Source organism: Quercus lobata, chromosome 9, assembly GCF_001633185.2.
Source record: "Quercus lobata isolate SW786 chromosome 9, ValleyOak3.0 Primary Assembly, whole genome shotgun sequence".
NCBI classification, from domain to species: Eukaryota; Viridiplantae; Streptophyta; class Magnoliopsida; order Fagales; family Fagaceae; genus Quercus; species Quercus lobata.
Genome location: NC_044912.1, coordinates 28,561,401 through 28,584,703, shown reverse-complemented (window position 1 = coordinate 28,584,703; position 23,303 = coordinate 28,561,401). Strand labels below are relative to the sequence as shown.

The window sequence follows — 23,303 nt, the reverse complement described above, 5'->3', positions numbered from 1 at the left end:
GATAAGTTGTTTCTAAATGGACACTAAATCTTCTTTTAGGGGGAAGAAATGAAGATCTAAGATAGCAGAGAAAGCAATCAGTATATCTCATTGTTCTTTTAGGTTGGTTGATAGTTATCCAATTTTCTAGCCACCTTGTTAACTTAATCTTCTTTTTTTTCTTTTTTTAATTTTGTGTGAGTTTTAATTATAGTGGGAATGAGGATGTTTTCGTAAATTAATATACTAATAATACAACCAAATCTCTTCCCGTGGAAAAATGATGGATTATCCACCCAATTATTGTGTGGTGGAGATGGTTCTCTAATTTTTAGTAATCCTCCTCCCAAAAAAAAACTTATCTACCTTTCTTCGGACAACACATGTAGTAAGTCAAATGGTCATGCTTGATTTTGTAAAATGGCGTCTGATAGAGAATATATAAGCCCATGCGAGACTTCAAACTTGCCTATATTGAAAGGGTAAAACTTAATTACAGTACTTTTGTATACTGTTCCTTAGGTCATCTTTTTAAAATTCTGTCACCTGCCCAGCCATTTAAGTTTGCAAACGGCGTTAAGTTGGCCATCCGTATATTTCTTTTTTACTTTTCTTGTTCTGCTGAAACCCAATCTACCATGAAAAAAACAAGAAAAACCTTAAATCTCTCTCTCTCTCCAGAGAAAAAGAAAAGTTTTGCTGAAAGAAATCCTCTATGGACGATTCCACCTGTTCAAATGTCACCCATTCAATCAGCTTTGAGAACCCTAACCCCACTATCTTCCTCATCCTCTTCGTCTTCATTTTCGCAACTGAAGCGGTAGCACAGAGCTGTCAAGAACTAACACACGGAGGTGAAGCGGCAGCACGGAGCAACAACACAGAGTCTCTTAAACTTGAACTAACACACGGAGCTGTTAAGAACAATCTATTCAGATCAGCTCATACCCAGTAGATCTAAGTCGAATTTTGCGCTTTTAGACTTGGTTTAGCTGAAGGCCGGGTTGATTTGGATTTGGAATTTGTGAACTGGGTTTGTGGGATTTATGATTTTTTTTTAAAGAAAAAAGAGAGAATTTTGTATTATAAATAGAAAATAAGTATTCAATGGGACCCTGGACTTAGCAACAACGTCCAACCCAAAAAAGATGAAACCATAAAACAGTGGTCTTACAAGAACAGAATAAACAAAATGCAGACTAAAAATTTTGGGTTTTTTTTTTTTTTTGGATATGTAGGTTTTGGATGCTCTAGCATTGTAGGATGATTTGTATCTCAATATTATAGATTAGGTGTGAGAAGTTTGGGTTTGGAGTTTTCTGGAATTTTGAATGGCTTTCACGGTAGAAAAGAAGAAAAAGAAGAAGAGGAAGAGACGGTTGGTTAACGCGGTTTACAAACCTAAGTGATTGAACACGTGGCAGAATTTTAAAATGGATACTAAGAAATAATGCCTAAGTTACTGTATCTAAATTTTGCCCTACTTAAAATATTCCACACCCATGCTCCTATATCCCACGAAGTTTTCAAAATATACTATAGTTTATAATATACATTGATAAGTGATAACATTGATTGTTTTGACAATTCAAATTGACAACAATGATGTTGATCTCTACCGGTCAAGGAAGACTGCTTGCTGCCTTTATTTTCTACATATCCACAACATTGAACTCTCTCAATCTTTGTCGTGAGTGATAACAGTGAATGAACTTGGAAAAAAAGAGGCCATGGCGACAGGTCTAGCAATAACAAGCGAAGGAGGGAACTACAATGGAAGAATGACCCTTTTTGTGATCCTATCTTGTATGATGGCTGCCATGGGAGGTGTTATCTTCGGCTATGATATTGGAATTTCAGGTACGTCTTACAATATAGTTTATCATGTCAGCTTTCTTCTTACCATAGTTAGCCATTAATCCATTGACATACTCAACCAGTTACATGTATCATATATGCTATGCTAGCTTTAGGCCTATATAGCTTTTTTTTTTCAGTAAAGTCGTTCTATCTTTATTGCTATGCTAGCTATGAAATTGAAGGGGTTATATTTGGATCAGCTTGGATGATTGTTTGTTTTCCGAATTCTGATGTCACATATTGGTCTATATGAACAATATTATACTGCCAATAATATTATACCCTTATTATAATGTTTTTGTTTTTTTTTTTTTTTTTTTTTTTTTTTAAATTTTCTGTGTGAGAGACCATTAATATAATGCTAGTAACTCCAAAATATCTGTTTGTTTGTACCTCCACGTTTGTTTGCCTTGGGTCTATTTTTGTTGTTTTGCACTTTTTAACTTTTTAGTTTAGGAAAAATGATGTTGATCCCTACCGGTCAAGCTAATATTTTCTTAATATAGTATGATATGAATTGATAACAAAATACTCCAAAATTGGGTTATCATATATATCTTAAATAATCAAAGAGCTACCATAGAATTAGTCGTAACTATTATTACATATTAGGTTATTATAGTGTGTTCAAAATAAAATATAATAATTGTTAAGAACGGAGTTTAGTTATAAAATTGGTTATAGGCTTGTAGCATTAGGCTACAACTTTACTAAATATCTTTTTATTGGAGGTGAATTTTGACAAATCTACCATTAGATTACATCCTTTTCTTATATCCTTTATGCTTGCAAAATTTCTAAAAAATTGAAGATCAATATTTATGTCATCAATAAATTATTTAAATTACAAGTTTTTATGATTTAAAATTATGCATAAAATATAAACTTATAGATCATATAGTAAATAATATCCAATTGACACAAAATTTGACATGTATATTAAGAGCTTAAAAAAAATGCAATTTAACTATTAGATTTTCAAAATATGTAGTAATGTTTATTTTATTAAGTAAAATTGTAGTTTTAGACTACAACCAATTTTGTAGCTAAACTTTGTTTAAATAGTAATTATTGTTATTGTTGTTGTTGTGCTTCCTATTATAGAATCATGACGGTTTCGCCGATATTGTGAAGAAAAATAAATAGACACATAAATTAACATTTCAATGATTGGGCAGGCTTACACTTTATATCAATTGATAACCTAAATTTCATAATCGATCCAGAAAATATCGAAAAAAAGTGTTTGCTTGAGTTGATCATCCATTCACTGGATCTGGATTATAATATAAAAAATTATTGAGATTATTATATCATTCTTATTTATTATGTTCAACCATTGTATAACTATGAAGGTGGAGTCACTTCTATGGATTCATTTCTGAAGAAATTCTTCCCGGAAGTGCTCACTAAGATGAAAGAAGACACCAAGATTAGCAATTACTGCATGTTTGATAGCCAATTGTTAACTTCCTTCACGTCTTCACTCTACGTGGCCGGCCTCGTAGCGTCCTTCTTCGCCTCCTCAGTCACAAGAGCCTTTGGACGCATGCCATCAATCCTTGTAGGAGGAGCTGCATTCCTCTCAGGTGCAGCCCTAGGCGGTGCAGCTTTCAATGTCACCATGCTTATACTTGGTCGTGTCTTGCTTGGAGTTGGGGTTGGCTTTGCAAACCAGGTAGCATATTAAGAAAATTGCATTTATATTAATACAATATTCACAATTAAGAATATTTAGTGTTTGTGCATGTGTATGTATAGAAGATTGGATATATAGACTCCATTCGTTATTATGGTGCTCACCCACTTTAACTTATAATGGTAGAATTTTATGACAATACATGCTCTCCCATTCACCCTTCGTACTCAAAATAAATTACTTGCTCTTTTTTTTTTTTTTTTTTTTGAGATACAAAATAAATTACTTTCAATTCCATATACAATGTTTGCTTTCTTTATAAACAGAAAATTTTATTGATTAGCCAAACTTTTGTTTTAAACACTCTATCTCACTAGAAGGTATTCTATTTTGATACTTTATAAAGAAAATGACCAAAAATTTCACTATAATTAATTTCTTCTCCCACCATACACCATTGTCTTTTCATACTTCTAAAGATAGAAGATCTTTGAATTGGATATTCTATTTTACAACAATAGTACTTTGTCTTTGCAGGCAGTCCCACTATATCTCTCTGAAATGGCTCCAGCAAAATATAGAGGAGCATTCAACAATGGCTTTCAATTCAGCGTTGGAATCGGTGCTTTATCGGCTAACCTCATCAACTTTGGTACACAAAAGATCAAAGGTGGATGGGGCTGGCGAATCTCTCTAGGAATGGCCGCTGTCCCTGCCTCAATTCTAACTCTAGGTGCAATTTTCCTTCCTGAAACACCCAATAGCCTAATCCAACGCAACAATGACCACCAAAAGGCCAAACTAATGCTACAACGTGTCCGAGGTACCAATGATGTGCAAGCAGAATTAGATGATCTCATCAGAGCTAGTTCCATGTCCAAAACCATTGAAAACCCATTTAAGAAAATTGTACAAAGAAAATATAGACCACAACTTGTAATGGCTATAGCAATACCCTTCTTCCAACAAGTGACTGGGATCAATGTCATTGCATTCTATGCCCCAATACTCTTTAGGACAATAGGTTTAGGTGAAAGTGCATCACTTTTATCTGCAGTCATGACTGGGATTGTTGGTACTGTCTCAACCTTCATATCCATGCTTGTAGTGGATAAATTTGGTCGAAGAGCTTTGTTTACAGTAGGAGGAATTCAAATGTTTATCTCACAAGTTCTTATTGGTGCAATAATGGCAGCTCAACTAGGTGACCATGGTGGGCTAGACAAAAGGTCTGCATATTTGGTTCTGATTTTGATATGTGTGTATGTTGCTGGGTTTGGATGGTCATGGGGTCCATTGGGATGGTTGGTTCCAAGTGAGATATTTCCCTTGGAGATTCGGTCAGCTGGGCAAAGTATTACAGTGGCAGTGAGCTTTCTTTTCACTTTCATAGTTGCTCAAACTTTTCTTGCTATGCTATGCCACTTCAAGGCTGGGATTTTCTTCTTTTTTGGGGGATGGGTGGTGGTGATGACTGTGTTTGTGTACTTGTATTTGCCGGAGACTAAGAATATGCCAATTGAACAGATGGACAAAGTTTGGAGGAAGCACTGGTTTTGGAAGAGAATGGTGGGGGAAGTGAGTGGAGAGAGTAAGATAGAAGGACCATGATGCATGATTTGCAAGTCCTCTGTTCTTTCTTCTCCTTCATGGTCCAAAAATACAAAATAGGGTGATGGTGGGATTCAAATCTAAATGTATGATACAACACTAAGACCATGTTTAGTAAGCTGGAATAGAAACACAATCAATAGAATTGCTATTCCTTTGAAATTATCATTCAGTTCAGTTATTTAGTTGTATTTTTGTTACTAGTCCTTTAACTAGGATTAAGGAATGGTTATTTATTATCAAATAAGCCAAGTAATAGTCCCAAAAAAAAATCTCAAAACCCATCATTAGAAAATGTTGATTATAAGTATAGTATAAGTGTAATCAATTTATACCATGATATGAAATTTAATATTTAAAAAGACAAACAAGTTACAAACCATTTTTTTTCTAGACAAACAAGTTACATGTGTTAATTTTTAATTTCAAATATGTATTAACTTTTGCTATGAAACATGTATTTTTTTGAAAATAAAAAGTTTTTTTTTTTTTTTTTTATATATCAATATTTCATTCAAGCAAGTAACTCCGTTAGCTATTAGAGTTTAATATTGATCAGAGATGTTGTCAATTTCTATATATGTGTCTGTGGAGAAATTGATATGAACAAAGTACAAGGATATTAATTAATTTTACAATTATTGAATTTTCAAATAATTGAATGTTTAGAGAAACCTAACAAGAGTGTAAATATAATTATTAAAATAAATTTAGAAATTCGATAGGAATATAATTCCATTATTATATCATCAAATCATGTTGTATCAAACTATGAAATACAAATTTATAGTTCTATTAATTATGTACTATCACCAAACAGATCATAGAAATAGACAATAGTTATTCAATACTCGTTGAATTGTTGGACAACCACCATGGCCCAAATTTCAGCTTTTTGGACCATCCACCACTTCTTCTTTATTTTAACTTGCTGGATCATCCACACCTACTTCTTAGTTATACCACTCTTCTGTCTTTTATTTTCCCTTTTTCTACGCCTCAGTCTTTCAAAATTCCATTTGTTTTATTAATTGAATTGAGATGGCCTTTTGTTTTTTGGTCAAATGCTTGAACTTTTCCTTCTGTTTTCATCAAGGCATCAGATAAGTGTGCAATCTGCAATGTGATGTGCACAATCAAGTTTTTAACACTTGTTGTTTTTATTAGGTTTGGTGAGGTGATGACTGACCATTTAACAATTGTTATTATTATTATTTTATAAAATTGTAACAATTATTATAAGTATAATAATTGTGGTTGTTTGTTTGTCTTTTTTTTAAATAAAGTTGAGATAATTAATTGTTGTGTCGTTCTCTTATTAACGGTATATCTCTATATATAGTATAAAACTGAAGACATTTAACTATTTTTTGACCTCACCAAAATTTGACACATAAGCTTTAGAGTCCTTCGTGCAAATTTTGAAACCCCCATCTACAAAATTTTTACTATGAAAAACCTAAACTAAACCTACAGATGCAGAAAATCACCCCATTGACAGTATACCCACCAATCCAATGAAACCAATCCAACCGATTTTGAGCTGCCCAATGTCTACCCCTTTTATTGATAGTGAGTTCAGATGTTTTGCAACAATGTAGTGAGGTGCGGCAAAGGCATACAAAAGAGTTCGAATTGTGGGTGCTTACACAAGAAACAAATATTGCATTAACCCGTTCAGGTACCCCCCAGCGAGATCATGAGAACTGCAAAAGCACTATTGGCTGAGTTTCATATCACATTAAGTCATTCTCAGGTTGTTGCAAATAGAGACTAACTCCTCGTTTTATTATTGTTTTATTTGTTGTTTATATGAATGAGGGCAAAGTTCCTATTTTGGGTTTAAGAATCTTTTTGACATTGAGTTTTTTTTCTAATATGCATATTTATTTTTCTAGATTAGTGATATTATGCACTATAAGGTTGAAATTGTAGATTATTTAGTAGGTTTTGTTAGATTTTTTATTTATTTTTTATAGACAGATTTAACAAAGCAATGAAGTATAAGAAAATATTAATTCTTGGGGAGTGCCTCTCTTTTGTTGTGCCATTAGCTGAGAAGATAATTTAATTTATTGGTATTATTTATTTGTTCTTTAAAGTGAACTCCACATGCTTGATGAAATGTCCAAGTTGAATTTTATGGACAGTTAAATAGGTTGGATAAAGATCTTGCATTGGGTTTAGATTCTATTTGCAAATAACCATTTGAATGATGAGGATATGAGGTGTTTCTCCTCTTAAAGGCCCATTTAGTAGGTGAGGATGAAGTTTGCCTAGAAAGGACTATTATAATAGTAGATAATTAACGGATTATGGGATGTAATAATAGTGTTGAGCTACTGGGAAAACACTACTTTGGGAACTTAAAAAGCTTTAAGCAATGGTTTTTTTTTTTTTTTTTTTTAAGTCCTAGCAAATAGTGGTTATTCTATCATCTTCTCTATAAATAGGATTAAGCTTCAACTTGGGTTAGTGATTTATATGATAGTGTAGACATAATAGCATGTTCTTTTTCCATTTATCTCATGTTCACTTTGTTTTTCCCTTTACCTTTTTTAAACTTACAATTTTTTATCTTAAATGGGGTACATGTTTTCTTCTCCGGAATTAAACTTACTTGTTGGGTAGAAAAAAAAAAGTTTTGAAAATTAGGTCATATGGATGAAAGAACCCAAAATAAGGTTTGCTCTAAAATTCCTATAAAAAAAATGTTTGCTCTAAAATTTCTTTTGCAATTTTCAAATTAAATATGACCTCTTATTTGAAGATATGAGAGTTGAAACTTTCAACCTATAAATTAATTTCCTAAGTGCCACCACATTCATTTGACATTCACCAATTATCATAATCTTACTTTTCTTATTGCAGTATGAGGACATAAGATCTTCTAGATTTTATTTTTTGAGCATATATTCATTATAATTTGAAGAAGTTTTTCATCCATCTTCTATATCATTACCACTGTATCCTTGCATATAATGATAATGATTTGAACCTTTTTCACTAATCTCATATAAAAAGGATTGTTCAAAGTGCCTACATGTAAGAACTTTTGAAGTCACAATTGGTTAGGTAGATGTCATTGACTTAATTTTAAGAAGTTACTATATTAAGAGCAGTTATATGTTTAAACTGTGTAGTAATTCTTTTGTCTTTTTTTCTTATCAAAGCAAATGTAATAACTCTTTTATAGTAATGAATTTAACTATACATGAATTCTATTCATTTAGCGTAAGTTTTTTGTTATCATTTTCAAGTAATAGTGCCTTCAAGTAAACTAAATAGTTTTTTTTTTTTTTTTTTTTGCTGAATAAGTAAACTAAATAGTTTTAATGTTTATTTAATTATTCCATGCATCATGAGTTAGCGACTAATTAGTATTATATGGATACTAGTTTAGAGTTTTATAATGATCTTTTTTTAATACGTTGGTCCTCTTAATTCAAAGACCTAACTTTGTCTCTGTTCATACTACCTACTCCTACTTCCAAGTGATTGTCATTAGTTTCTTTAATTTTAATAGGAAAAGAATCGCGATTCCATCAATTAAATCTCAAGAAATGTAGATGCATTTTACTAAAACAATAAAATGATGATGATAGCTAAAGCATTGACTCCTAAAATAGTCACTAAGGCACTACTTTTTCTTTTTCTTCTGCTTTTTTTTTTTTTTTTTTTTTTTTTAAAGAGTCCACTAAGGCACAAATATGGTAGGACCATGAGAATGAGTTTGACAGTTAACAGACTCCAAAAAAAGTTACTCTTAGACATTAACAAATGAACCATAAATGGCAATAAGCATCCATGGGTGGTGCGCCGGGTGCTAGAATAACATACAATTGGTCAAGGAATTGTCATAAAATTTTATTTCTAAACTACTTGTTTCCAACAAAAACATGGACATTCTACAAGGTCTATTAGCGGAACAGTTTGACTTTGAGAATACATTTATCTATTCCCATTTAAAGCGTTGGCATTATTCTTCTTGAAAATTGATATTTTCAAAGTACAGTGATGTAGTACTTCATTATCTTACAATCACAATGTTACTGTACTCTAGAATGCCTAATGATTACTCATTTATGGAAAATTGTTAGAAATTTGCATTTTTTCCCTTTGTTCTGCTTGTTTTTCTTACATTAATAAAGTATTTAATCATACAACTATAATGGAATATACAATCAACCATCACTTATCAAATTTGAAAAAGAGCCATGAAGACCACATCCACTACTCGGTTTTCTTTAATATTCACCGACTTTGTGATCATCCAAGGTCCAAAGCCCTTCATCTTTGTTTCCGACCTTTGATCTGCTGTTGTCATCTTTCTCCATCTGCATTCACCTTTGGTATGGCCTAATCTTCTGCGATTTATAGCAGACATTTGAAAGTCGCTTGTATTTCAGTCGGATCCAAAGGTCATACATAGGTTTCTGTAAAGGAAAAAGCCACTCTTCAGTAGGCTTTGGCCCATATCAACTGAGTACCATTGCTATTCATAAAAACAATGGGTAGGTTGTGGATACACCCACAAGGAAGAAAAAAAAAAATCTATGTCCCTAACTACTTGCGTTTTTCCTGATGGGCAAAGAACTAGATGATCATTGTTCCATGGGGCCAGAGTACCACCTTTTCTTTATCACTCTCTGATTTAAATAGAAACATAAAAAAGATTCCCACCCATTAAGGTTACATAAATACCTTTGATTAGGACTAGTCATTTTGACTAATAATTGTGGTAGGTAAATTATAATGTGGAGCTTAAATTTATGCCTAGATTAAGAGAATCTTTGCGTTTGATCTTGAGTAGTTATCATGTTTTTCCCAAATCATGAGGCCCGAAATGAATGACTAGCAAGAATCTTCTCAAAAAAAAAAAAAAACCATATAATGTTAGACACGTAACTTCCATTTAGAGAGATTAATAATAATGTCGGATAAAATAATTATTTGAGCAATTTTATTATCCTAGTAAAATTTATTCTGTTTTACAACTCTCACATATTATTTTTAAAACCCATTCAAAATTCAAAGTCTATCTTCATGTTCATCCTTCTGATGAATTTTTGTTTTATCAGTAAAATCCTTCCCGTCAAATTATAGGTTCATATGATTTTTACAGTTGATATTCAAAATTCAATGATAATGATAGAAATAGCCTTTATTAATTTTTTTTAATAAAAAAATAGCATATACTGCCTAATTAGTGAGAGTAATAAATTTTGATAGGTGACTTAGTGTGCATCTGTTTAGCAACGCGTCTGCGTTGAAGTTTGATGTGCATAAGATATATACAATAAAGTACTCACATATCTATATATTTAGTCTTACTTTTATGTTATTTTGTAACTGATTATATAATATCTTTATGTTATAGATAATAAGGGTTTTACATGCAAAGTGGGGCTAGGCCAATTGAATCAAGCCAACTTACATCGAGCCAGGCATGAATTCAAGAAAAGACCAATCCAATTAAATTTAAGTCCAATTGGAGTAAGGAATCAAAGGAAATTTGCACCAAATCCAAGTCCAATTCGAATTAGGATTCCAGACTGCACATTAGTTAGTATTTTTGGCATAACTTTCGGGTCAGATGTCCAATCGAGATGATTCAAGTTGGGCTGGAACGATAACTTAAAGGGCTACAACTTTGTTGTTCACCAAAAGTCCAAATTCTGACGTTAAATGGGCCAAAATAGTCGGTTAAGTGAAGCCTAAAAATTTGGAATTTTCTCCAAACTCTTCAACTTGTAATAGGATTCTTTAACCTATTTAAAGGCTCTTTAGGGCAAAATTCAGGAGGCGGAGGCTAGTGCTAGGGCTGAGGGCTGAATGTATAGAGAGTGCGGCTACTTCTTTCGTTTTCTTCTATGACAGTTAGTTTTATTTTATTTGTCTAATTTAATATTTAGTATTTTATTTTTGTGTTTTCTTTCAATTACTATGAGTAGCTAAATTTATAATTAGGGTTGAGGATGAAACCTTGTTAACGATTATCAATAATATTTATGTGATTTGATTTTTCCCACAATAGTTGTTCTTTAATGATTTAAATTGTTCTTGCTTCATATCAATTAACTAAGATGGAATTCTAGATATGAGTTCAATCATGTTTTTCTCATAATTTAAGATTTGTCTTAATTAATTGAATACTTGGTTTATTAATTCTTGATTATAAAATTAGATATCTCTTGTTATTTGTCTGTCAATGGATACAATTTATGATTTGATTTTTAGAATTGGATATATCTTGTGATTTGTTTGGCTACGGATACAATTGATAATTTGATTTTATACTTAAGAAGCGAAGAAGAACATGCTTTTGATTTTTAAAATAAGGATTTTTATGATGATATTTTCCATGATAGCAAGATTGATTTCTAGATTATCATGCAGTGGTTGGGAAAAATTAATGATCATAAATATATGCTGATATGACTTACAAGGCGGATTTCAAAACCTTAATTCCTTTCTCTTGATTGTTTACATCTTTTTATTACTTTATATATTTTGCTTAGTTTAACTATTTGCTTAATTTTATTATTTGCTTAGTTTATTTTATTGTAACCAACCAGTTTTTATTTAAACTAGATTATGATTAATTTGGTTAAGGTTTAATTAATTTTCCTACGTTCATACAAATCCCTGTGGGTTCGACCTCGTTCTTGTCCAACTATACTTCGGTACGGTTCGTACACTTGCGAGTATTTTAAAATTTCACAACAAAGTTGCGTCTACATTTTTTGCTTGGTCCCATGGCACTATTTATGGACCAGCCAAAGCACAAAAACGTGTGAACAGTAACAAGTGAACAATGTTTTACTTTTAAAAAAATATTTTGCTATAATGTTTTTAGCAATAGGACTTTTTGGATTTTTTTTTTTTTTTTCCAATCACTCATCACTCCTCACTCAATTTTCATCACTCATCACTCATCACTCATCACCTAAAATACCCCAGTTTCCTACACCCACCCGTTTGGTACATATTTTCAGCTTCTCATCACTCAATTTTTTCTACTTTTTGTGGGACCCATGCTTGACTCCTCACTCTGAGAATTCTGTTTGGTTACCTGTGAAACCCTCAAAACCCCACCATTTTTCTTCACTTCTAATTTCCCCTTCCCCTTTCAACCCTGTTTCTTCACTTCTCACTTCTCACTTCTCATTGTCCTTACTACTCCTCTTTTATTTACATTATTTCCTTGGGTTATGTCATGGTTTTTTTAACCCCATTTTAATTTTTTTTTGTGTTGTATCACGGATGATGTAATTATCCATGTTCACTCAAATGTCATTTTTTTTTTGTTCTGTTGTAAAACCCATCCCCACATAACTATGTATGAGATTTGTTTAAACTTGTGGGATCCAACCAAACTTTCATAGCCCAAAACTAAGACAAAAAAAAAAAAAAAAAAAAAAAAAAAAAAAAAAAAAAAAAAAAAAAAAAAAACCTAGCATCCAAATCGACGAAGCAAGGAAGGAAGATTGTGGATCTAATCTGTGGAGGCCGAAATCGGTGAGTTTGTTGCAGTTTCGTCCTTGGTCTTCACTGTCACAAGTGGTGGGGAGCACGTTAGATGGAGATCTCCTTCAGCTATGGTATGAATCTCCTTCTAAGCTAACTTTTTTCATGATATTGATGTTGGGAAGAGAAGATGAAGCAAGTATAGGAAGCGTATGGAGAGGTTGTGCTTGGGAAGAGAAGATGAAGAAGGTAAAGGAAGGGTGTTGAATGAAATGGGTTTGGTCTGGTATGAAAGAGAGACGTCGGAGTAAAAGTTGACCACTGAAATGACTAAACACTGATTGTAGGGCCCATGACTTGAGTCAAATTACAATTTTGCCATTGGAAACTGAGTTTTGAAAACTGAAAACACATTTATAACTCATCACTCAAAAATCAGAGAATTAAGTGATAGAAACAAAAACTAGAAACAATGACAAACAGACTTCTCGACCGTGAGACCCACATATTTTGAGTTATGGGTGATGAAAATAGAGTTATGAGTGATGGAAACACAAAAACCAAACAACCCCTAAGTTTTCAATTTTCAACAAATAAGCAATATCCAAATAGACCCTTAAAGGTTCAATGAGGCTTCTATTAACTCCTAAGTTTTCAATTTTCAAAAAATAAGCAGTATCCAAATAGACCCTTAAAGGTTCAATGAGGCTTCTATTTTGAAATTCAGCTTTAATCGTGGCTTGCTAGCTTAAACTATCATCTATGAGAACATATGATTTGGAGGTTAGACCCTTTCGGACCTAGCCTTAACTTGGAAAGGGACCTTCATCGATCTAGTTAGAGGAAACCTAATCCTTCAACTGCACTTCACTTCTAACCATCATAGCCCAAGGCAAGGAGGTTGCAAGCTTTGAAAATTGTGAAAATGTAGTGGCTTCCATGCTCCACATGGATGAACAGGAGTGGCTCCTATGTTGTGGTGAAACGCACACTAGTCAAGAAATCCCCAAATCTCTGAATTGTTACATCGATTTGGTAGAGCAATGATAGAAAGAATCTTTTCCATCCCAATGATAGGTGAAACCTACCCCTCAAGTGATCAAGTCTATTTTAAATTGAATATGTTAAGGGTTGAATTCTTAAACTAGTCCAAATATGAAAACGAAGATGCCAATGCCAATGGGCCATAATGAAACATACCTCTTTAAAAATATAATAATGATAATAATGAACTAATTTTAAAATGATAGAATTTGAGTTTTTTTTTTTTTTTTTTAATTACTTGGGTGAGGGGGAATTTAAATTGGGAGGTCTTCATTAGAAACATTAAAAGATGTCAACTAGTTGAATTACAAAACTCTTGACATCTAGAGTTTGAGTATTTGACAAAAATTGTTATTGAGTAAAATCCATCAAACATAATTTCGCTCATTAATGTTTGGCCATATGAGTTTTATTAATGTAAGTAGTACTCATTTAGATAACGTATCTCTTAATTACAATCCCTTATTTCAAGAGAAGACTCTTTGATTTCAACCACATCCTTTTTGTACATGAGTTTATTTTTTGTATTTGAGGGGATATCTGTTTTTTATTTATTTGTGGCTGCACCTAATAACTTATGTAAGTTGCCTACCTTTGGTGGGGGATCAAGCCAATTTGTAGTTCTTAAATTAAGGTTTTGGATATAAAATTCTCAAATATGATTTTGTCCACTTTAAATGATGGACATTTAAGTCAAATACTTGCTATTTAATTAAGTATTGACTTAATTTTTTTTTTTTTTTTTTTGTTGAGATAGTTTATTTTAATTTTAAGGATGAGTAAAGGATCCTTTTTTTTTTTTTTTTTTTTTTTTTTTTTTTATGGAAATTGAAGCAAAAACCCAATTTTTAAGAAATTAAATGTACAAAAAAATTTCCCTTTCTTTCATTTGCTTCTTTGTAGGAATTTTATCAAGCGATGGTATTTTGATTGAAGTCCTGAAAATTAATTAAGGGAAAGAAAACTCATTCGAAGTAATTCTATTTTTATGAACATTTTTAGAGATTGGAAATTGGAGAATTAGAAACTCCAATTTTAGTTGAGGAATTAAGAACCCAAAACAATTAATCATATTGGAATTAAATAATTTATTGAATTAATTTGAAGGAATTAGAAACTCCACTCTATTTAAAATAATTTAGAGAGTCAAAGACTCCATTGAATCATATTATTTTAAATTAGTGGATTCAAGAACTCCAAATTATTATTATTATTATTATTATTTTGATATAAGATAGAATTTATACTCTAACCTAATCTAAGTGTATATGTGTGTGAAACTCTCTCTTGGAGACTTGAATCCCAGTCCTTACCCCCCACACCCCACAAGTATTTATACTTGTGAAGTGACTACCGCACCAAAGGTGCGTGGTGGTAGGAACTCCAAATTATTTAGTTGGTAGAGTCAAGGACTCTATTAAATTGTTTAATTGGTGGAGTTAAGAACTCCGTTGATTTGTTTGTTTTGTAGAGTCAAGGACTCTAATATTTAAATTGGTAGAGTTAGTTTCTCCATTAATTTGTTTAATTGGTAGTGTTAAGAACTTCATTAATGTATTTGATTTGTAGAGTCAATGACTCTAATATTTTTTTGATACAAGATAGAAATTCTACTTTAACCTAATCTAAGTGTATATATGTTTGAAACTCCCTCTTGAAAACTTGAACCCCAACCCTTACCCTCCACACCCCACAAGCACTTATACTTGTGGAGTGATCAACGCATTAAGGATGTGCGGTGGTAAGGACTCTAATATTTAAATTGGTAGAGTCAATAACTCAATTAAATTAATTCATAATGGTAGAGTGAAGGATTCTGTTAATTTGTTTAATTGGTAGAATCAAGTACTCCATTGATTTGTTTAAATTAGTAGAGACTCCATGAAATTAATTTAAATTGGTAGAGCTAGAGACTCTATTAATTTGTTTAAGAAAATCTTTGTGTTTAATCTTGAGTAGTTAATATGTTTTTCTCAAAGCAAGAGTCTTCTAAAAATAAATAAAAAAGAAGACTAGCAAAACATATGATTTTACACTAACTTCCATTTAGAGAGATTAATATGAATGTAAGATAAAACAATTATTTCCAGCAAATTTATTATCTATGTTGCTTTTTAAGGGTCTTCTTCTATTTGGATTTCTCATTTTTTTAGTTCAAAAATACCCTTATACCCCTATGTTTAAGTATAAACAAAATTAAAAGACAATCTGATAAAAATGCAACTCTAACTCCACTAAAATATTGCCTAAAAAATAAGACAACTCTCCTATTAATTTTCAAATTATTTTATTCACTTATAAATTAGATTCTCAAAATAAAAGTTATATATATAAAATCAGAACGCAGCTCATCAAAAAAATAAAAAATAAAAGCTAGTCCTAGTTAAAGACTTAAAAGTTATTCTGTTTTACAACTCTTACAAATTGTTTTAAAAACCATTTAAAGCCTTTCTTCAGGTTCATTCTTCCTGTCAATTTTTATTTATTTATAATCATAAAAATCCTTCCGGTCAAATAACTGGTTCTTATGATTTTTACAGTTGATATTCAAAAGTCAATGATAATGATAGAATCTAGAAAAAATAATAATAATAACAATGATAGAGATAGCCTTTTATAAATTAAAACAACAAACGAAATTTCCAGCACGTCGAGCTGAAAATAGCACACAGAACAGAACCGTTACATCAGTTACCAAAATTTTACATGACCCCAAAACACTAAAACACACACGGGTCCGCGTACACATCTAAAAAGCTCTTACGTGTCACTATTCCATTGGCTCACAACGTTAACTAATATTCCTGACTAGGCTCACAGAATCCCTGACCTCCCTCCCCAACTCTAGCCACCAACCACAAAAATTTAGACAACTTTTACCGTAACTCTCTTACCAAGTCACGAATTGCGAATGACAAAAAAATCGAGTTGTGAATCCAACGTGTAGTCACCACATTTTTTTCCGCTATTCACAGCTCGGTAAAAGTTACTTGACAACTTGTGACAAAAATTGCGAAAACTAGCAATTTTTTTTTCTAACTCCTCCGACGGCTGACACTCTCTCTCTCTCTCTCTCTCTCTCTCTCTCAAATAAATACCCCGTCGAGGCTGTTGGCTTTTAAATTTGAACTCTCTCTTTCTCTCTCTAAAATTATTCCCTTTATTCACCATCTTTTCCAATCAGAACCTAAACAAAGCCACGAAGGTAAATTACTTTCTCTAACTTCTCTCATAATTAGGGATTCTCTCTCTCTCTAAAAAGATTTTTTTTTTTTAACATCATATATTCTCGAAAATTTTTAGTTTTTTTTTAATAGAAACAGTTAGTCGAAAATTTTTAGTATATCTGATTTATATAATCGAATTTTGATTCTGAAATTCATTTGGTTGCCGAGAAAATGTTAAGAATTCAATCAACATAACTATAAAACTTTGATTTTCCTTTTCCCCTAAACAGAGCCCAAACGATCATTTAGTAAATTTTTTTTTTCTTAATTTGAAAACTAATAAAATTTAGAATCTCTATAATTAGCACTTCTAACCCAATTTGGCTAATTGAAATTTACAAATTTTATGTGTGTGTGTGTGTATATATATATATATATATATATAGGTGATAGGTCCTGTTTGAGAACAAAGCTTCAATGCCTTCAGCAGTCTCGCCTCCGTGGCAAGAGAAGGCTAGCGGTTTCTTTTCTTCCTCAGGTAATATTGTCAATCATTATTACATTAATTAATTTGATCATTCAATTCTTTTTCTTTTTTTGAAGTGTTTAGAATTTGTGGTTTTGAAAAGCAGGGGTGAAGATTAAATCCGCAGGTCAATCGGCCGGAACATTTGTGGGGGAGGTTGCAAAGGATGCCAAAGGCAATTTTACAGATGTGGCGGAACGCGTTGGCACGATGGTGAAAAGCCGGTGGGCGTTCCTTCAGCAGCCTTCCACGAAGCAGGCCGTGCAAGAACGCCTTATATCCGCGGCTGCTACCACCGGCACATTGCTTAGGAAAGGTGTTGAGGAGACCAAGGACAAGGTTGTTGTTGGAAAAACTAAAGTTGAAGAGGTAGTTTTAGCTCAAATAGCCTGTCAATGCAGAATACTAATTTTTGTGTGAAATTATAACTGATATAGTGGTGATTTGAGATTATTTAATGCATTTGCAATTTGAAGAATTTTGGAATTGTGTTAGTGGTATTTATAATTCGATATGCTATTATGGTTTGAAAGTTGCTGATATTTATTTTAATAATGCTAGTCTGTTCTGTTTGGTAACTAAGGTTAGGGGTTCCCATGAATCTTTGCTGCTTGATTATGAATTAAGTCCCTGTGGTGATTGTCAGCCAATCCCTCTTCCTTTATTTTATAGCCTTAAGCCTTGTCAAATTTTTTAATGCTCTAGCGGAATCAGTGGTCTCCAACAACTAGGGATTCTTGCTGTTCGATTTCTTAATGAACCAAGTTAATTAGTGGTATCTGTTTAGGAGACTATGGAATATGGCTCAACTGTGAGGCTTCCTATTATGGGATTAAACTCATAATTAAAAAAAAAAAAAAAATTATATTATTCATACATGTTCTCACGGTTGTACTGTTCATTTTCATCTATTTGCTTGATTTCTTAACATTTCTTTCTGCCTCTTTTTTCATATCTTAACATTATAGTGTATTTATATGATATAATATATGTAAGTGATAAGGAATTCTGACAGGTAAGGTCATCTTTGTTTACAACAACCTATAATAGCCTTGATTTCAAGTTAAGATGATAACTGACTCGTCTGAGATGCTGAGTTTGTCTCAGGTGGCAAAGAAGACTGCACAAAAAAGTAAGACTATCTTGACGGACATTGAACGATGGCAGAAGGTATAGATTCTGAGGCAACTAGTAGTTCTTCTTGCTCTTTTTGTTCTCCTCTCTTTCTCAAGTTTCAAAATTCTTACTTAAATCTGTTTTGGTCATCTGCAGGGTGTTGCTAGTACCGATGGTAAGTTACTTAAACCTTCATAATTTTTAGCTTCTTGGATAGTATTTCGTATTTGGTAATCCTACCTTCTGTTGGTTGAACATGAATTGCCTGCCTCTTCAAAGACATATGGCTATGATAGGTTCATTATATTAGTTTATTGAAGCTGAGATAGATGGTAAGAGTACCTTTTTTTTTCTTTTTTGGTGATATTGGAGACTTTTTGTCATGTAGTTGAAATTCTCTCCAATAGAGTTATTCGAATTCCCGCAATGGTTGGAGTATCCAATGTACCATTTATTGCTTTGTAATTTTGTTTGATGTGGATGGTGTGGAAGGAAAGGAATAGCCACACTTTTAAGGATATGGAGCAATCTCTTGATCATTTGAAGTGTTTGTTGTTTTGTACCTTGTTTGATTGGTCTTGTGCTTGGGGTTTTACTCATTGTAATTCTATTTTGGAGTTCCAGGACTCCCTGCATTTCCCTATTTAATTACTTTGTACTTTTTTGGATACTTTGTGTTCATCATCGTGAACATGAAGTATTCTTATTTCTTACTTTTTACTTTTTTACTTTTTTAAAAAAAAAGAAGAAGCTATTATATACTAACAGATCCATAATGCCTTTGGGTTGCTTTTAATTAGTATTGTAGTGTTGGCTGTCATTTCTTTATTTTTTGTTTTGTGCTTTCCTAGTATTTGGAGTTCCAATTGAGGTTACGGTGCAACGGCAACAGTCCAGCAAGCCTGTTCCCCATATTTTGGTCAGATGTGCAGATTATCTCATATTATCAGGTAATTAAGTTTTGACAAAGTATGTTTTCCTGGTATAATATATAACCACTCTTTAATTTTTCATTTTGATGCTGAGAGTAACCTGTTTATTGTTTTAATTTGAAGGACTAAACTCACCAGACCTTTTTAAGTCTGAAGGAGATAAAAAAGTCATTCAACAGTTGGTTTCTATATACAACCAAGGTATCCCTGCAGTTGTTATCATTTGTTTAATTTGGTTGATATTATAATATAAAGCTGTAATCTAATGCTGTAGTATATTTATTACAGATTCAAATGCATCATTACCAGAAGGAGTAAATCCAGTTGACGTAGCAGCTCTAGCTAAGTGCTACTTAGCTAGCCTTCCTGAGCCACTAACTACATTTGAGCTTTATGATGAGATCAAAGGTGCTCGTTCTAGCATTCATTCAATGAGAAACATACTGAAGAGGCTTCCTAGTGTAAACTACATGACCCTGGAATTTATCACTGCTCTGCTACTCCGCGTTAGCCAGAAGTCACTTCTTAACAAGGCATGAATCTTTCTCTTTCTCTCTCTCAAATGGGATTGGTTATCATGGGTGTCACCCGTGTCTTGGGGTGCAGGTGGGCTCAAGTATTGGCTTATTAGGTATGAGTTCCTCACTTGATTGAGGATTATATTGTCAGTGTCTTTTTCCAGCCAGCAATAGAATTATCAGTTGAGTTAGATTATCACTCTTTGTATGCATTATATTTCTATTTAAAAATTTTAAACTTGACTGAAGAAAAGATTTAAAAGATCATTAGATTAGCTCATTAGAATTATTTTGAATGCTTTTGAAAGATAACATGCCTTGATCTATTAAAAAATTCAAGGAAGTTAATTTTGAAATACCTATATTTAGCATCTAAACTTTTCTAAGCTATTGTTCCACTGAAACTGTATGCAACCATGTCTCCAATGAATAAGGCACCCCATATATTGATATTCATTAACTGCTTGATTTATTTTTACATCCATTGGGATCATACAAAGCCTCAGAAATCCATATGAGTCTGGAAAATGGAAATTTCTTGTACTTGGGGTTGCTGATGGGCAAAACACAATTTGATAGTCAACTGGTCAAGACCAACTACTTTTCCTTTTATCCCCTACCTCTGTTCAAGTTCAGCATTTTTCATCAAATCACAACATTTCATGGTTAACTTGCTCCTCCACATTGACCATGAAGGAAATATATTAGGTTTATCTGTTGTTTGTTGCTGTGCAGCTATAATTTTCATGCAACTAAAGATATTCTTCATCTAATTTATTATGGCCATCTGCAATTTCCTTTTTTATTTTATCCTTGTACTGAATGAGGAACTGTGGATCAGAGCAAAAATAATTGCTAGCCTACAGGTACATATTATTTCATAAGCTTTCTCAGTTGTTGTTAACTTTCAAACAGATGGATGCCCGGAGCCTTGCCATGGAAATGGTTCCTGTTATTATCTGGCAGAAGGGACGGAAACCAGAATTCTACAGGCAATATTGGAATCAACCATCCAAAATTCCTTCCAAGAACTTGGATCAACCGCCTAGTTACAGTGCATGGGACATGCTTGCTGGTGAGTAATACAGTTTGTGCATATATATCAACTTTTTGCCTAGGCTAGTGTACTCTTGCATCTAACTGTCTGTGACACCAGTAGATTGAATAACATTCAGGGGGGTTGGTCAATGATAATAGTTGTCAATATCTTGTTTTCTTTTCAGTTGAATTACCTATAACCCATTTTCCCGTCCCAACCCATTTAAGAAATCCATATACTACAGGATTTAATTCGGTTATAAATGGGCACCTATCAGGAGCCATATAGCACCTAACAAAAGCCTCAGCTTACCTATTCTGCTACCCATTTGACTTCTTTGGAATACTTCTTTCATTATCTTGAGATGCCTAACTAACTTTTGCCCCAAATCCAATTAATTTGGTGATTTTTTTCCCATTTTGAAAAAAGATATGCTTTGTTTGGTAGCTTAGAAAATTTAAGGGGGAAATTGAGATCATTCAAACACCCTGGGTTGGGTTCTCAGACAATTAGATCTTGCTTTCTGCTCTGCCTTGAATGACCATGATCCAGCATTCATAGAAAGGAAATTAGAAATCCATCAAGTGGATGCATCTGCCTGGAGTCTTTCTTATTCCTTGAAAAAGGCCCTCCTGAGTTTTATAACTGTTCATATATAATTGCGTTAACTGGTGGGTAGAGATGTATCCTAATTAAATGGATTGGGTTGGGTATAGGTATCAACAGACTTATTATCACTTATCCAAAAAAGAAAAAGTATCAACAGACGTATGAAAATAAATAAATAGTTGTAAACTGCTAAATGTGTAATAATGTACCGAATCCATCTATGACTTAAAATTTATTGAATTTATTTATTGAAATGGTATAAGCCATAAGTTTGTTTCCCCCTAATAAATTGTAGGATAATGCAAATATATTGTGCTAATTGAAAAGTAAACTTTGTTTGCATTGGTAAAGCCTTACTCTTCTGCCTATTTTTTTTTTTTCCTTAATTTTGTGGGTACAGAAGAGGGTGAAAGTGTTGATGCATCTTCTCTCATTCCCTTGGATGATGGCGTGCCAACTGACTTTGGTGCTATTGAAGTTGTTCAGTGCCTTATAGAACATCATAATGCAATTTTTACAGATGCAAATGTGACAACTTGGAGATGACTTACAATGACTCTCTACTCCAGCAGGGGATTTAATGAATAGTTTAGCCAACTATTTCTCAAGGTTGAAATCTTGACAGGTCACAAGGGTCATTGCTCTGTAGTGGATGTTACATTCCTTGATAAAGCTGAGACCATTGCTGGATTTGGGTCTATATGTTTATAGTGATCAGGGAGTACTGAAAGTTGGATTTAAATGAGTCTTGGTTTTGCCAATATTTTCCCCTTTGGAAATGGAAGTGCACCATGCATATATTTTTAGAAGATCAATCAGTCAAATACTTTACAAATACATATCTTGTAGGTGTGAAATTCTTGTGGTGTGAGTACAGTTGGAATGATGATTTATAAGTATGCAAGTAATACATTGTAGACAGAAGTAATTGTATCTGATTATAGGATTGATCTATGGTGAATTGGCTTGTCTATATTCCCTTCTGTGTAAGATGAACCTGAATTCTTTTCATGGGATTTCATTAGGGGAAAAAAGGGCATGCATAAAAGGATGTATATTTTGCAGTAATTAATATGAACTTTTAAGAATAGGGATTCAACACAACCTATTTGAAACCTGTGTTTTGAATCACAATATTTCCCTCATGCCAAGGTTGCTACATTTGTTTTTTTTAAAGCTAACAGTCGGCTTGGTAAAGCCCCCATGAAGGGTTTGCCATTAAAAAAATATTTCAGTTTTCTTAATGATGTTACATTATTACTATTTTCATTATTATTATTATTATTATTATATATTAATAGGTAAAACTCAAAGAAAGTTCAATTAAAATTTGAAATTAGAATCCAATTTTGCACTATGTGTTTAAATTGATGTGGGGGTTACATTATAATTATCCACTTTAAGTTTTTTAATCTTTGTGCCAAGTGAGTTAATGAGTACAAAATACTAAGAATCTAAATTAATAACTATAAAATAAAATCACATATACAGCTTGGATGCTTGCTGCATAGAAGATGTGGACTGGGATGATTTGCTTCAGCATAGGTCGGGAGAGGTATGTCAAAAGCAAATGATTTCATTGTGGATAGTGATTTGCTTGATTTTGTTGCTGTCGCTTTTCTTGTTGTTCTCAGATGATTTATTCTCCTTTAACTTGCACTAATTATTGCTAACTTATTGTATTGATGTCATTGGATCAAACTGTCACCCGGTACTGGTCTGAAAATTTTCCTGCAACATCAGTAAAATTAATTTGACCTTGATCACTGTAGTTTGGGTATCTGATTAAAGTT

The 23,303-nt window shown here is 32.6% G+C and overlaps 2 protein-coding genes across 2 annotated transcripts; both read left to right on the top strand.

The window, feature by feature from the left end:
* Positions 1-1,666: 1,666 nt before the first annotated feature.
* On the top strand, positions 1,667-5,274 carry LOC115960699 (hexose carrier protein HEX6-like). The gene is made up of 3 exons (XM_031079671.1): positions 1,667-1,839; positions 3,195-3,517; positions 4,016-5,274. Exons 1-3 carry the CDS (start codon positions 1,710-1,712, stop codon positions 5,087-5,089), a joined length of 1,527 nt encoding a protein of 508 aa, XP_030935531.1. The 5' UTR covers positions 1,667-1,709; the 3' UTR covers positions 5,090-5,274.
* An 11,408-nt stretch (positions 5,275-16,682) lies between these two features.
* LOC115960299 (uncharacterized Rho GTPase-activating protein At5g61530) lies at positions 16,683-22,529 on the top strand. Its single transcript, XM_031079118.1, has 10 exons — positions 16,683-16,808; positions 17,217-17,308; positions 17,403-17,665; positions 18,404-18,466; positions 18,569-18,587; positions 19,264-19,362; positions 19,468-19,545; positions 19,633-19,877; positions 20,778-20,937; positions 21,911-22,529. Exons 2-10 carry the CDS (start codon positions 17,248-17,250, stop codon positions 22,054-22,056), a joined length of 1,134 nt encoding a protein of 377 aa, XP_030934978.1. The 5' UTR covers positions 16,683-16,808; positions 17,217-17,247; the 3' UTR covers positions 22,057-22,529.
* Positions 22,530-23,303: the final 774 nt, after the last annotated feature.

Excerpts from the sequence above, each read along its gene's own strand:
- LOC115960299 (XM_031079118.1), top strand. The coding sequence starts at position 17,248 with ATGCCTTCAGCAGTCTCGCCTCCGTGGCAAGAGAAGGCTAGCGGTTTC. Across the intron at positions 19,546-19,632 it reads GGTTTCTATATACAACCAAG|ATTCAAATGCATCATTACCA; the intron begins GTATCCCTGCAG and ends TATTTATTACAG. Across the intron at positions 19,878-20,777 it reads AGAAGTCACTTCTTAACAAG|ATGGATGCCCGGAGCCTTGC; the intron begins GCATGAATCTTT and ends ACTTTCAAACAG.
- LOC115960699 (XM_031079671.1), top strand. The coding sequence starts at position 1,710 with ATGGCGACAGGTCTAGCAATAACAAGCGAAGGAGGGAACTACAATGGA. Across the intron at positions 1,840-3,194 it reads CTATGATATTGGAATTTCAG|GTGGAGTCACTTCTATGGAT; the intron begins GTACGTCTTACA and ends ATAACTATGAAG. Across the intron at positions 3,518-4,015 it reads GGGTTGGCTTTGCAAACCAG|GCAGTCCCACTATATCTCTC; the intron begins GTAGCATATTAA and ends TTGTCTTTGCAG.